The sequence below is a fragment of the Belonocnema kinseyi genome, chromosome 2 (genome assembly GCF_010883055.1).
Source record: "Belonocnema kinseyi isolate 2016_QV_RU_SX_M_011 chromosome 2, B_treatae_v1, whole genome shotgun sequence".
NCBI lineage: Eukaryota > Metazoa > Arthropoda > Insecta > Hymenoptera > Cynipidae > Belonocnema > Belonocnema kinseyi.
The window spans coordinates 42930513-42942774 of NC_046658.1; the positions used below are offsets into that span (position 1 = coordinate 42930513).

A 12262-nucleotide genomic window follows, 5' to 3' on the forward strand; every position below is an offset into this window, starting at 1 on the left:
TGCCGACCACTGCTCTATACCAGTGGTCGGCACGCTCTTGCCCTGGGCAGGGTAGGCTGCCCTGGCTGCCCTGTGACCTACTCTCAGGGCAGTACCTGCTACCTTGGCCAGACCACCCCTTTCCTCAGGGGTCCTTTGTTAGAAAATGGGACAAAAACATGAGATTAAAAAATTCGTAATTTTGCGATTAGTGACTTAAAAGTAATATATTTGTATATAAAGGTTGAAAATTTGAGAAGTATTTAGTATTAAATTGACTGTCAATCTGATGTTTCTTGATTATAAACTCCTTGAAATTTTTAACTTTTGTAGACAAGTAAAATATCATTGGAATCGGAAAAATTCGTAGATGCTGATAATGCTATTTTCAAATCGCTAATTGAAAAATTAAAAGTTTTAAAATTTCCTTACTTTGACATTCCTGTGGACAAAAGACCCTTGCTGGAGTAAGCTCACTTACACTAAGGTACATGAATAGACCGAAAAGTAGTAGACAAAATTAAGTCGGGTGGAGCCTGACCATACCTGAAAATTAAGCAAAAAGTTTGCCGACCACTGCTCTATACCAGCGATTCCCAAATTTTTTTCGCTCTTTCTAGGGAGCGGTAGGGCCGGCACCCTCAAATTTTTTTCATAATACTTTAACCCAAGGGGGGACACTTGACAGCCTATGAGACGGGCATGTGCTGACTTGTGGCACTCTACCTTCCCATAATAAGAAAATTAGAGCCGATTAGGAAAAATGGAAAATTTATTTAAATATTCATTAGCGAATTTTAATAGGCATCGTTAGATTTTCTGGACTATGACGAGAACATTAGAAAAAGATAGAAAGAAATCGGTTAATAACTTCAAAAGTTATTGCACTTTTGTTACGCTGCAAAGTAGTCCAGTAATGTATTTTCTTGGACAAATTTAGTGAAAATATTAACCGATTTTTATAAACTTTTTTTCCATATTTCTAAAATTATATCACGAAATTGATTCAGCTCATTTAAATTTAAATGTGTCATACCTTCATAACTTCAGTTATTGTAACAGGTCTCAATCTCAGAAAAATGAAAGGCATTCATGCTAGGTCAAAATAAATAATCCTATGCTCACAGCGGGGACCCTGCCTTGGAGCCTACTGAGCTACCCAGCCCGGGATGGCATCCCCCTACCGCCGGGTAGCCACCCTACCCAGGGTAGCAGTTTGGGAATCGCTGGTATAGAGCAGCGATTCTAGAAAATACATTAATGGACTACTTTGCAGCGTAACAAAAGTGTAATAACTTTTGAAGTTATTAACCGATTTCTTTCTATCTTTTTCTAACGTTCTCGTCATAGTCCAGAAAATCTAACGCTGCCTATTAAAATTCGCTAATGAATATTTCACTAAATTTTCCATTTTTCCTTTTCGGCTCTAATTTTCTGATAATGGGAAGGTCGAGCGCCACAAGCCAGCACATGCCCGCATCACAGGCTCGCAAGTGCCCCTTTTGGGTTTAAGTATTATGAAAAAATTTTGAGGGTGGCGGCCCTACCGCTCCCCAGAAAGAGCGAAAAAAGTTTGAGAATCGCTGCTCTATAGGTATATTTTCCTTTTTAGGGAAACTAACTAATCCTGTTAAGGAGTCATATCAATGAAAAGAGCTGAGGTTACACTTTTATGATCGACATTTCACTTACCGAAATTTTCAGCTCTTGCACTGCTGCTATCATGCCATAGACAATATTGCTTTTTATCATTCATATTATAGGTTAAATTGTATTATAATCATATAAAAAATGTTTGTAAAATTTAAAAACATGTAGTACTTCATATTACCGTCGATTGCATTTCGATTTGAAACGAAACAGAATTATGACGATTAAAATGAGCTCTACTGAAAAAAGGGAAAAATCAAGTTGTTACGTTGTTTTTAAACGGTCTCACTAAAGTTACGAGGTTTAGAATCTGCACGCTACAGATGCGTTGTTTCACCCTCAGTTACCCCACGGGGTTCAAAATGACCCAGAGGGCTTTCGAAAACGACGCAATTTCTGTATGACCAGAGGCCAGGGCCAGGACTCGAGTATAGAATGGGGGGGATTTAGAATTGACCCGCATGAGGTAGGTGTTTTTTATTAGGAACCATCGATATTATAGAATACGTTTTTAAGAGATTGAATGAAAATACATCTGCCTGAGCTGGAACTTAAAGAGTGCGATAAACAGAGTTTATATCCTGTGCTTCTAGTAGATTTTATATAATTGCTATTGTACACATTGCTAATAGTAGAACGCTTTTTGTAGGTGGCACCCTTCCTTCCACTTGCTCCACCCCGCCCCCGCCTTTTGACGACGCAGTGCATTCGAACGATCAAACTTTGGCTTCTGGTGGTCACCTCCATCATGTACAAGAATGCACCCCGGGTGCTTCCATTCTCACAAGCAGTCTGAGCAGTTCTCATTCTAGGCAGAATAAAGTCGTCCATCATGTAACTCTTAGCAAAACGTACCATGACACAGTTAGGTGAGTTAATATTCTATACTTAATACTTAAATTTTTCTGATCATCAATTTAATTAAAGTTTTTGCCAAAATTGATATCATTTGGGATGGTTTTAAAACAATTGATATTTCTTTCAGCATATCTGAAGTTCATTTAGAAAGCAGTGGTAGTGGAAGTGGAAATAGTGGCAGAGAAACCAAATCATCCTTGAGTGTTGAAAGTGGAGGCAGTAGTCGAGGAGGTGGTGGTCTAACGTGGACACCTCCGGCTGGAAGTGCTGAAGGTTCGACACCCACCTGGACTGAAGGCACACCATCCTTCACCGAAAGTTCCAGTAGTGGAGATATAGGTAAGTGTCTCTACGCGCTCCACATCTACTACAATTCATGAAGCTGTACACTGCAAAGAAAGCTTTGGTGATATTTACAATCAGCTAGTAATTATACGTGCAGTTGATTTTCAAATTACAATTTATAACCTGATTAATTTACGATACTACAATACTTATTTGCAATCTAATGTGATTTCACTTCAAGTGACAATGTGAAAATAAAATTAAGGTTGTTCTATTTGCAGTCGACTATAAAATTACTACGTCCGATGATGGAAATTATTCGATCAGTGTTGGTATATAGTATGTTTACTTGAGGTGATAAATTTACTTGGGGCGTTAAGTCAACGAAAGTGTATGTACATTTTTGACGACGTGTACTTTTCTATTGCGAGGGAGTAAGTCCGCAAGGACGAACGCCGCAGAATTATTTGTAGGACGTAAATTTGAACCATTTGAGAATAGCGAGTGCAAGTCGTGCCAAACGATGAGTTCCGGAGACGCCCGAACGACCGTTTACCATTTGGTGCGCATTTCGTTTGTTGTTTTGTACGTCATATAGATTTTAACCTTTTTTTTCTTCAGATTTTGGACAACTTGGAAATTTAGAAAGGGTTATTATATAAAAATGTTATATAATTTAATATACAACTATGTATATAATACTATACGATTATATTTTCAAAAACACAAAGGATGTTTGAGTATTACGGAAAACTTTAGGGACACCAAACCTCAAAATATAATTTTGTCTTTGTGTTTTGACTTACGACCCGTACGTAGTTTCACGGTCGACGACGGAAAATTTATGTCCTGCATGTATTTCTTAATGGCGGATGCAGGTTGAGAAGAAAAATATGTATTTTGACAGAATTCTGCTTATTTACTATGTGCCACTCCGATCGAATAGTTTCCATCGCCGCAGGATGTAAATTTACACCAACTTTTTTTACAGTGTAGTCAGTGCTTATCAAGTGAATCTATCGTAAAGAAACAGAATCAATGTACAGTTGTAGGTTAAAAGGGCAAAGTCGTACATTTTATTTTCTAGAATGAAATAGAGTTTAGAATCGTTTTTCATTAATTAACCGATTATTAAAAATATACATATATTGTTTCTGGGTGTTATTAGGACTTTAAATGTCGATGAATTCGATGAAAATGGCTCATGCACCATATTACAAAATGATCTTTATGTAAGTGAACGCAAAATAATATAATCCTCTAAAAAAGATATCGCGAACAAATTTTGGCACATTGGAGCATGGATTTCTCCCGCATTTATGTGTCAATTATATTACATTTATTTTTATGTGAAATTATGTACCTAAATTAATAAATTAATGCACATCTTTGAAGAATTACGATCCTTAAACTCAAAACTGGGGTTTGAAAATTTCAACTTCCTTCAAATGTCCCTTTTTCTTCTCTTCATTTTTCCCAAGTCTTAAGGAGAAAAATGAAAATAAGTCCAACTTGAAGTATCTACAACCCGAATTCGAAATATTGAAAGGAAATTATTTCGTTATTAATTCATTTCACTTTAAAAATCCTACAAGGTTAACCCGATTTTAACATGCGCGATACGTAAAAACGGTGAAACAATAAAACTGAAATTAGCCTATATAATTTAGAACAAAATTCTATTTAGGTATTTCAGGCTTGGTAGGTGAAATCCAAGATGTCTGCACGCATGAGGCCAAACAATGATACTAATTGCATAGTACAAAACTTTACTTTTTTTAATAACATCAATTGGATTTAATAACTTGATCTTGGATATTGTTTTTTTTGTTCAGAAGCTATTCCATCAAATAATAAAATCAATAATTTCTTTGTAACAATTTTATTATTAAATTGAACAGCTTTTGAAATATAAAAAATAATATTCAAATAGACTTATGGCGAAAAATAATGTTTTTTCATGTTAATAAAAAAAATATGTATCGTCCCATGCAATTGGTATTATTGCTAGGTCCTCGGCCTTGCAGGCATCTTGCGAGCTGACCTCATAACTTAAAATGCCCAATGTTATAAAATATTTTAGATATAAAACGAGTACAACCTAATTTAATTGCAAAGCTAGGTCTTATTTATTTACATTTTTTTCTTGAGGAAATATTATAAGAGGAAAAAGGCATATTTGATAGAAGTTGAGATTTTCAAAACTAAGTTTTGAATTTCAAGATGCGTAATTCTTTAAAGGTAACTGCATTAATTTATTGTATCAATCACATTAATTCGGGGGAAATCCATGGTAAAATATGCTCAAATTTTGTGTTTTTTGGTCTATTTTATACTCTTTTGTAATATTGAAAACAATATTTAAAAATATTGGCATCTTGTGAAAATATCATTCTTGAGTCGCAATATCTTTTTTAGGCCATTGAGAAGCAATATATTAGTTTACATAAATAGGAAAAATGAATTCTGATAAACACCCAGAAACAATATATGAAGGGCGGAATTAGAGAACTAGATAGCCAACATTTTTTCGAAAATGGGTTTATTGTTTTAAAAAATCCTGGCAAATCAAATACACATTGTCATAAAGATTTGTTCCAATTCGCATTTTCGAATATAGTAATAAAAAAATTTATTCTTAATTAAAATTTGAGCAACATCTTTTCCTTCCTTTGCGATATTTTTAAAAATAACTTTCGTTTATAAAAAAAAACATTTCATATTCTTGTTGGCTGTCGATGTGCTGACGGTTTTCGATCTGCTAGTCATCAGTTACCAAAAAAACTTTTGTTTAAATTCGAGTTTTCGTCCAACGATGTCAGACTTCATTAGGAATAAATACATTTTTGGAAGAACGTATAATAAATCCAGAAATAGAATGGAATTTTCTTGGTTACAAAAATAATCTCGAATGCTGATAGATTAATTAAATTATAATATAAGTTTTTTTTGTGCTTGAAAAAGGCTCTTCCCTAGTTCTTCATTTTTAATACCATTACTGTACAGGGGCAAGAATTTTGTTATAAATAAACTTAAGTGATTTTAGTGGCAATCCACATTGCTAGGATACGCTGTCGAGGAGTGGTATTAAAAGTGAAGAACGAGGGAAAAGCATTTTTCAAGCAAAAGAAAAACAACTTATTTTATAACCGTTTATATTCCATATTATATTATATTCCAAATTATGTCCATATATTATATTCCATATTATTTTTGTAACCAAGAAAATTCCATTCTTTTTCTAGAATTAGATGTTTTCTCAACAATATATTTAATCGTGATGGTGTCTGGTGTCCCGGAACGAGAGATCGAATTTTAAATCAAGTTAAACAAAAATTGACGACTAGTAGATCGAAAACCGTTAGTACATCGCCAACCGAACTTAACCTTAACTTAACCTCTTTTCTAAATTTGATATTCTTATTTAGCTTCCCCATATCTTGGAAGCAGGTTTTTATTTTTGTGATTTTCAAAACCTGAGAAATCGTAGTCTCAAAATTTTTTGACGATTTAGTCGAAATCTTCACTTTTTTAGATAAAAACTTTTATTCTCATTCAGCAAGTCAATATCTCGAGAGGAAGTTTTTATTTTTCATATAAACTGAAGATTGCATTTTTAATCGGAGTCCGCAGTCTAACCTGTTCCAATTTGTGGCCAGTTACATTTTGATATTATCAATTCGCAGATATATTTCCTCGAAACTAGATAACTTTTTCTGATTAAATTTTTTTGGGCTTAAATCAGCAACACGTTATCTCTGAAGTGTTTTTTTTTCACTATCTTCAAATAGTGTTTTCGGTTGTACAAAATCCTTTTTCGCTCTCCTGAAATATTCCGATTTTTTTGGTTTAGCTAGTTTTGTACTACCGCCCTTCATATTGTATAGTTAAAAATTGTTTTCGAAAACAGGATGCAACGGCTATCAGATGTTCTATTCCAGAATGGCCCATCATTCTTTAATATTGGTCAAAAGAATCAATTGAAAATAAGTCTGATTGCCGTGACATTTGTTTAGTTTAAAAAAATCATTTCTCTGCCTAGAACTTCACTGTGCACAATTTCTTTTAATCAAAGAAGCAATATTTAAGAAGTTGGTCACTGGACTGGAAAAAACTGTAAATTGATCTGGTATATTGTTGTAAAATTTGGTGTCCACTCTTGTTAAGAATTTATAATTTGATCCTAGTAACAAGTTCACAAGGTTTGTTTGGATTTTTGTGTTTATAACTGATTTGTAAGTAAAAATTAAAATCTACCCGTTTCCTGTAATGTGTATTTATGTATTATATTGATTTTCTTTTAAATAATAAATTAATATCTTAATTAGCAACTAAGGTGGGACCAAAGAATGCGGCTTTGCTCGGTCAAAACACAGTAAGCGCCAAACCAAAAAAATGCACTTTCTATGTTTACTTGACATTAAAGTTTCAAAATGCATTCAATCGATTTTAATTCTGAAAATATTTTTATAATAAACATTAATGTACTAAATATTACAGTGCGCAATTATTATTTATATTAAATGAAACCTCAAAACGTGCTTAACTCAATTTTGAAGAAAATGGCGCCTACTGTGTTTTGACTGCGCACAGCCGAACAATGTTAAGCCGAAGAGCCTTCACTTCTTCTTTGACTCAAAATGATCACTTTGATATTTAATTACAGGGACTATTTAGAAAATTTGTTATTTTCAATCCTAAACAGGCTTTTAATCATAATCATTCCGTCTCAGTGATCAGTGCCTCAATGAATCTCGTTATCTATGTATATGTTGTAGATTATTATTCAAGGTTTTCATCTGTAAGTGTTGCGAAGAGGCGTTCTTAAAACATGCCGTGATAAAATAATTTGCAAAAGCGGAAGTATCTGCTGTTTCATTTTAAGTTTTCATCTCGAGTTTAAATTCCATAAAATTTTTGCACAATCGTACAAAATTTAAATTTTGATAGCAGATTCTCCCAAAACTTTGAATAATGCGATATATAAGTTCAGTGTAAATACCGACGGGTTATTAGTCCGAATAAGAAATTTAAGTAGAGGCGAAGTATATGGATAGACCTCTTTTTTAGTCCTTTAGTTATGTATATTTGATTAAGGAAGCGATGTTAATAAGTCCTGCATTGAGTATTAAAATAAAGCGGAAATGCATACATGAAACTTCATTGTCTCAGTCTTCGCACAACCCTCATGTGCACTTTATTATTTTAAGCATTTACAGTCACGTAGGACCTACGAGCGTGGAGATAAGTCTCTCTTCTCTTCTTTATTATTACTAGATTTTCTTTCACGTTATTTGCTTCATGCTTCTTCCACGTAGGCATGCGATGTAGGGTGCATTCTCCCCTTTTTATCGAGCCGCGTTACTTTTCCAAAGCTTTGAAATCACGAGCTTTATTTCCTAAAATTTAAATTATTCTAAATTTTAGATTAAACTAATTTTTTAGATTTAGATATTATGAGAGGTATTTGAGAAAAAGTAGATCCCTAACAATTTTGGACTCGTTATTTCAAGCTCTTAATTATCCTGAAGGCGACCGTTGAAGTAGCTAGACCTTCGAGACTTTAGCGGGTTTTATGTTTTACCATCAATATTTTATTTTCCTTAAAAGTTTTTCACGGTTACTTTTAACGATACTTTTAGGTTGTCCTACGACACCAATTAGAGGCAGTCAAAGAAGTGGAAACAATAGCGGAAGAGTAACAGCCACTATGGAAGAGGCACTTGCCAGCCTCACTACTGAAATGGTAAGTTGAAGTTTTTATTCTGAACAATTTGAAATAAATTCTCAAGTACATATTAGATTTGTAAATTCTAACTGCAAAAATAATAAGTATTGATTTTGTTCGCAATTGCACTCAAATAATCCTCGAATGGCTGCCGCAAGAGTTTAAGATTTAATACTAAATATTACTAAATCATGAGTATATTTCCCCTGTGGTTTGGTTCGTATTAACTTCAAAATCAGAATGGTTTAATTGTATTTAAAGTACTAAAAGTGAAAATTCTTGTCGATAATGATGAATCAATTTAGTAAATCGTTGCGCCTATATGTTAGCAAATGTTGTGTCGTCTTAGTTCCTTTTTGTTAAGCGTAGTAACGAAATCGGCAATTGGTTTTTGAAAGGTTCACTGTTCCAGCAATGCAATGTCATATTTATTTCGAATTCGTTTAGCTGATCATCATTCAGGCCACGTTACTTTAGATTGCTTACTTCTGACCTTTTCCTCTTCGCCGCCTTTGTTGCTAACATACTTGTGAGTCAGTCAAAAGCTTAAAAAAAAATAAAGGTACGTCAGAGCGTTTCGAAGTACTCGTTTCATTGTGCTAAATGCTTTTATTCCATTAACAAGAAATGTATTTAATACTTAGTTCATTTTTTCATTCGTTTTAATTTGGAATACTTAGGATGGCTACTAAAGTTAGGCCCAAATGTCGAGGTCTCTTACTTCTTTTGGTGGCAACTTACACCAAAAATCTCTGAATTGTCTAATAAAAAGCATCTGAAAGCTTAAGCTCTTCCGAATTCAACGACATGGTCACTTTCATTCTGAACAAATGTTGTCAATTGACCACACTGCCGTGCAAAAGTTTTAGGCTACCTCTTTTTTATGACTGAATAAATTCTCTTAATTTTAGTTATACCAGAGCTAAACAAATTTATCTTTAAAAGGTTGATTGTTTTCGAAATCCTGTATAAAATAAGCCCAGAGTGAAGCCAATTTGTCTAGTTTTCAATGTTCTTGGGCTCATTTTGAAGCTATTTTTTCATTACATCACAGCAGCTTACGAGTATAAATTGTAAAATATTTCTTTTGAATTACAAGAACTTGAAGTTGCAATAAAAAATTTGGAAAAATTTGAAAACATCTTATCTGTAGGCAAATCAGAATAAAAGTTAAATTAACCTTTAATTGTCACTCGGGGTCTATTGGACCCCATGCTTTTTTCAATCGCGAATACTTCCATAATGCCTGCTTCATTTTTTGAATTTTTTCACTCTCTTAACATCTAAATTTTTATATGAGCAATAGCATATTGTTCACAACGCTTTCAGGAACATCCACAATAAGTTTCAGGTAAGTCGATTAAAAACTCGAGAAATTATCCAGTTTTCTACGCTGGGGTACAATGGACCCCTGTGACAATTACCGATATTCTTTGGACGTGCAACAATTGAGGGTTAATATATATTTTGAGGAAATTACATAGAAACTTTATGATAGTGTGTTTGGTATATTTTACAAAAATATTTTTGTTACCAAAAATAATATTGCAATTTTTCCAACTTTTTTGTAACAACTTCAAGTTCTTGCAATTCAAACCAAATTTTTTACGATTTACGTTGTGGTACTGTGGAAAAAAAAACTTAAAAATGAGCCCAAGAACATTGAAAAATGCTGACTATTTCAGAAGTTATTGAAAACTTTGAAATTTACACTATTTCTGCAATATCTAATTAAAAACTACACAAATTCGCTTCACCCTGGGCTTATTTTATACAGAATTTCGAATACAATTAACATTTTAAAGAGGATTTTTTTAAACTCTGGTATAATTAAAATTAAGAGAATTTATTCAGTCATAAAAAAAGAGGTGGCCTAAAACTTTTGCACGACAGTGTATGTGCAATGTCTAAATTAAAATTTAGAAATGACTGACAGCTCGCCCTTTTTTTGGGAACAGGTATCGTTGACTTCAGTAGATCTTTAGCTTTCAGGTGCTTAATATCAGACAATTAAGAGATTTCTTTTTGTGAGGGGTATCGACATTTGACCCCGACTTTAATACGGGAACTGAGAAATGGCTGAGGATTTTTTTCTGAGATATGAGAGGCCACCCTCAGTAGTTTTTACTTGACTATATGATTTTATCTTTTATTCTGTGACAGTCCTCAGTTGATATTTCCGAACGCTCTGCACCTGACGTCAAGGTCTGAAAGCTTGTCTATTTGCCTAAATTAGGAAATACTGCAGCGAGAGTGAACTTCTTATCTTCTTCGTCCATCGTGTGTATGGTGTGCTTCGTCGCAGCGGCGAATCTTCGAAAGCGGCGTAAAAATGGAAAAGACAGAAAGGATTCTTTAGGATTCGGATTGTCTTGTATTGTCAGAGTATACAAAAACATCACAGAAATAAAACTAAATCGAATTTGACTTGACAGTCAGTTTTAGTAGCTTAGAAGTTAGCGATGTATATGGTGTCAACTCTATTTGAAAATCAAGACAAATTTGTTGTCTTTTTACATATCAGATTTTTTTGGCAACTAACTTTACTTTTTTAAATGGAATTCTAATTTAAAAGAATAAAAGTAAAGCTTTTCTACCCAAATCGTTTTTAGATTTCTAATCTTTAAATGGGAAAAACTGTTAGCTTTTGTTATTAATGAAGTATGCTACCGTCGGAAATTGTCATTACGATCAGCAAAATTACTACTAAAAATCACTGCTGACTTTGAAACGTGATTACACGTTCAAAATAGGAGCGATCAACTTTTTGGAAACGCCGTTTACAGCTTATTAAATTATTCGTCAAATGAGCCCTAATAGAGATATTTTTTATCTTTTGTATAAGAATGTACCACGTGAGATGTTTAAAAAAAGTGTAATTTAAAAAAAAAAATTTTATACCTCGATTTCAGCTAGTGGCATGGCCTATAAAAGTTGTCGCAAAAATCTCAAATTTAAAGCACACAGTCTGTAAATTTGCATCTTTAATTTAATCCTATAAAAATTTAAAAAATCTTTAGGGCTTTTAGGGATACGACTAAAAAGGTTCAAGTCTCAAAATAAACTTTAAACGGCGTTTTAAAAAGTTTGCTTGCTCCTTTTTGAACGAGTAAGCACGTTTCAAAGTCAGCAGTGATTTTTAATATTACTTTCGTCGATCGTACCGACAATTTTCGACGATAGTGTATATAATATTTGAATTAAATGGTTAAAATTCTTTAAGATTCGACACCTTGAGACCTCGAAATGCTAGTACTTAAACATTTGAGAACAAAGATGTCTAGTACGAAAAAGACGAGCTACTTATGTGTGCGTATGCATTTATGTAATAATATGCGATTTGATGCACACACAAACTTCAATTCAGTTCGATAATCATCAAAAAGCAGTATCGATTAAGTAACGACAACTTCACGATGAGGAAGGAACGTTCTTGAAAAAAAGTGTAGAAAGATTTAATTCTGAAAGGCGGTACCACTTGCGGTTCGGATCGCACTTACGAAGAATAGACTTTTGTTTAATTTTCTCTGATTATTCAATATAATTTTGAGTTTAGGAGTGAGCAATTATTATTGTGGTATATGGCTTTTAGAGCGAGAGGACATGGAATTTTCAAGTTCGTTCTTATCTCCATCTTACTTTACATTCATTTTGAGCAAAACATATAATTACACCAAACTCTGGCTTTCAGTCACCCCGTTCTTAGCCTTCCTAGAACTGTTGGAATACGCAGTTTCTCATGGAAGCAAGGCGAAAGCGGCT

At 33.5% G+C, this 12262-nt stretch overlaps 1 protein-coding gene across 8 annotated transcripts in view; it reads left to right on the top strand.

Annotated features, from left to right (window-relative positions):
- Positions 1 to 12262, top strand: part of LOC117168120 (phosphatidylinositol 4-phosphate 5-kinase type-1 alpha-like) — a 47121-nt gene that overhangs the window by 25219 nt on the left and 9640 nt on the right. For 6 of the 8 annotated variants that reach the window (XM_033353527.1, XM_033353520.1, XM_033353521.1 and 3 more), the window contains 3 exons: positions 2279 to 2498; positions 2615 to 2826; positions 8415 to 8518. In XM_033353527.1, coding sequence (XP_033209418.1) covers positions 2279 to 2498; positions 2615 to 2826; positions 8415 to 8518 — 536 coding nt within the window. Of the gene's footprint in view, positions 1 to 2278; positions 2499 to 2614; positions 2827 to 8414; positions 8519 to 10663; positions 12247 to 12262 lie in introns of those variants that run through there. The other 2 variants (XM_033353523.1, XM_033353524.1) reach the window with 2 other exon arrangements.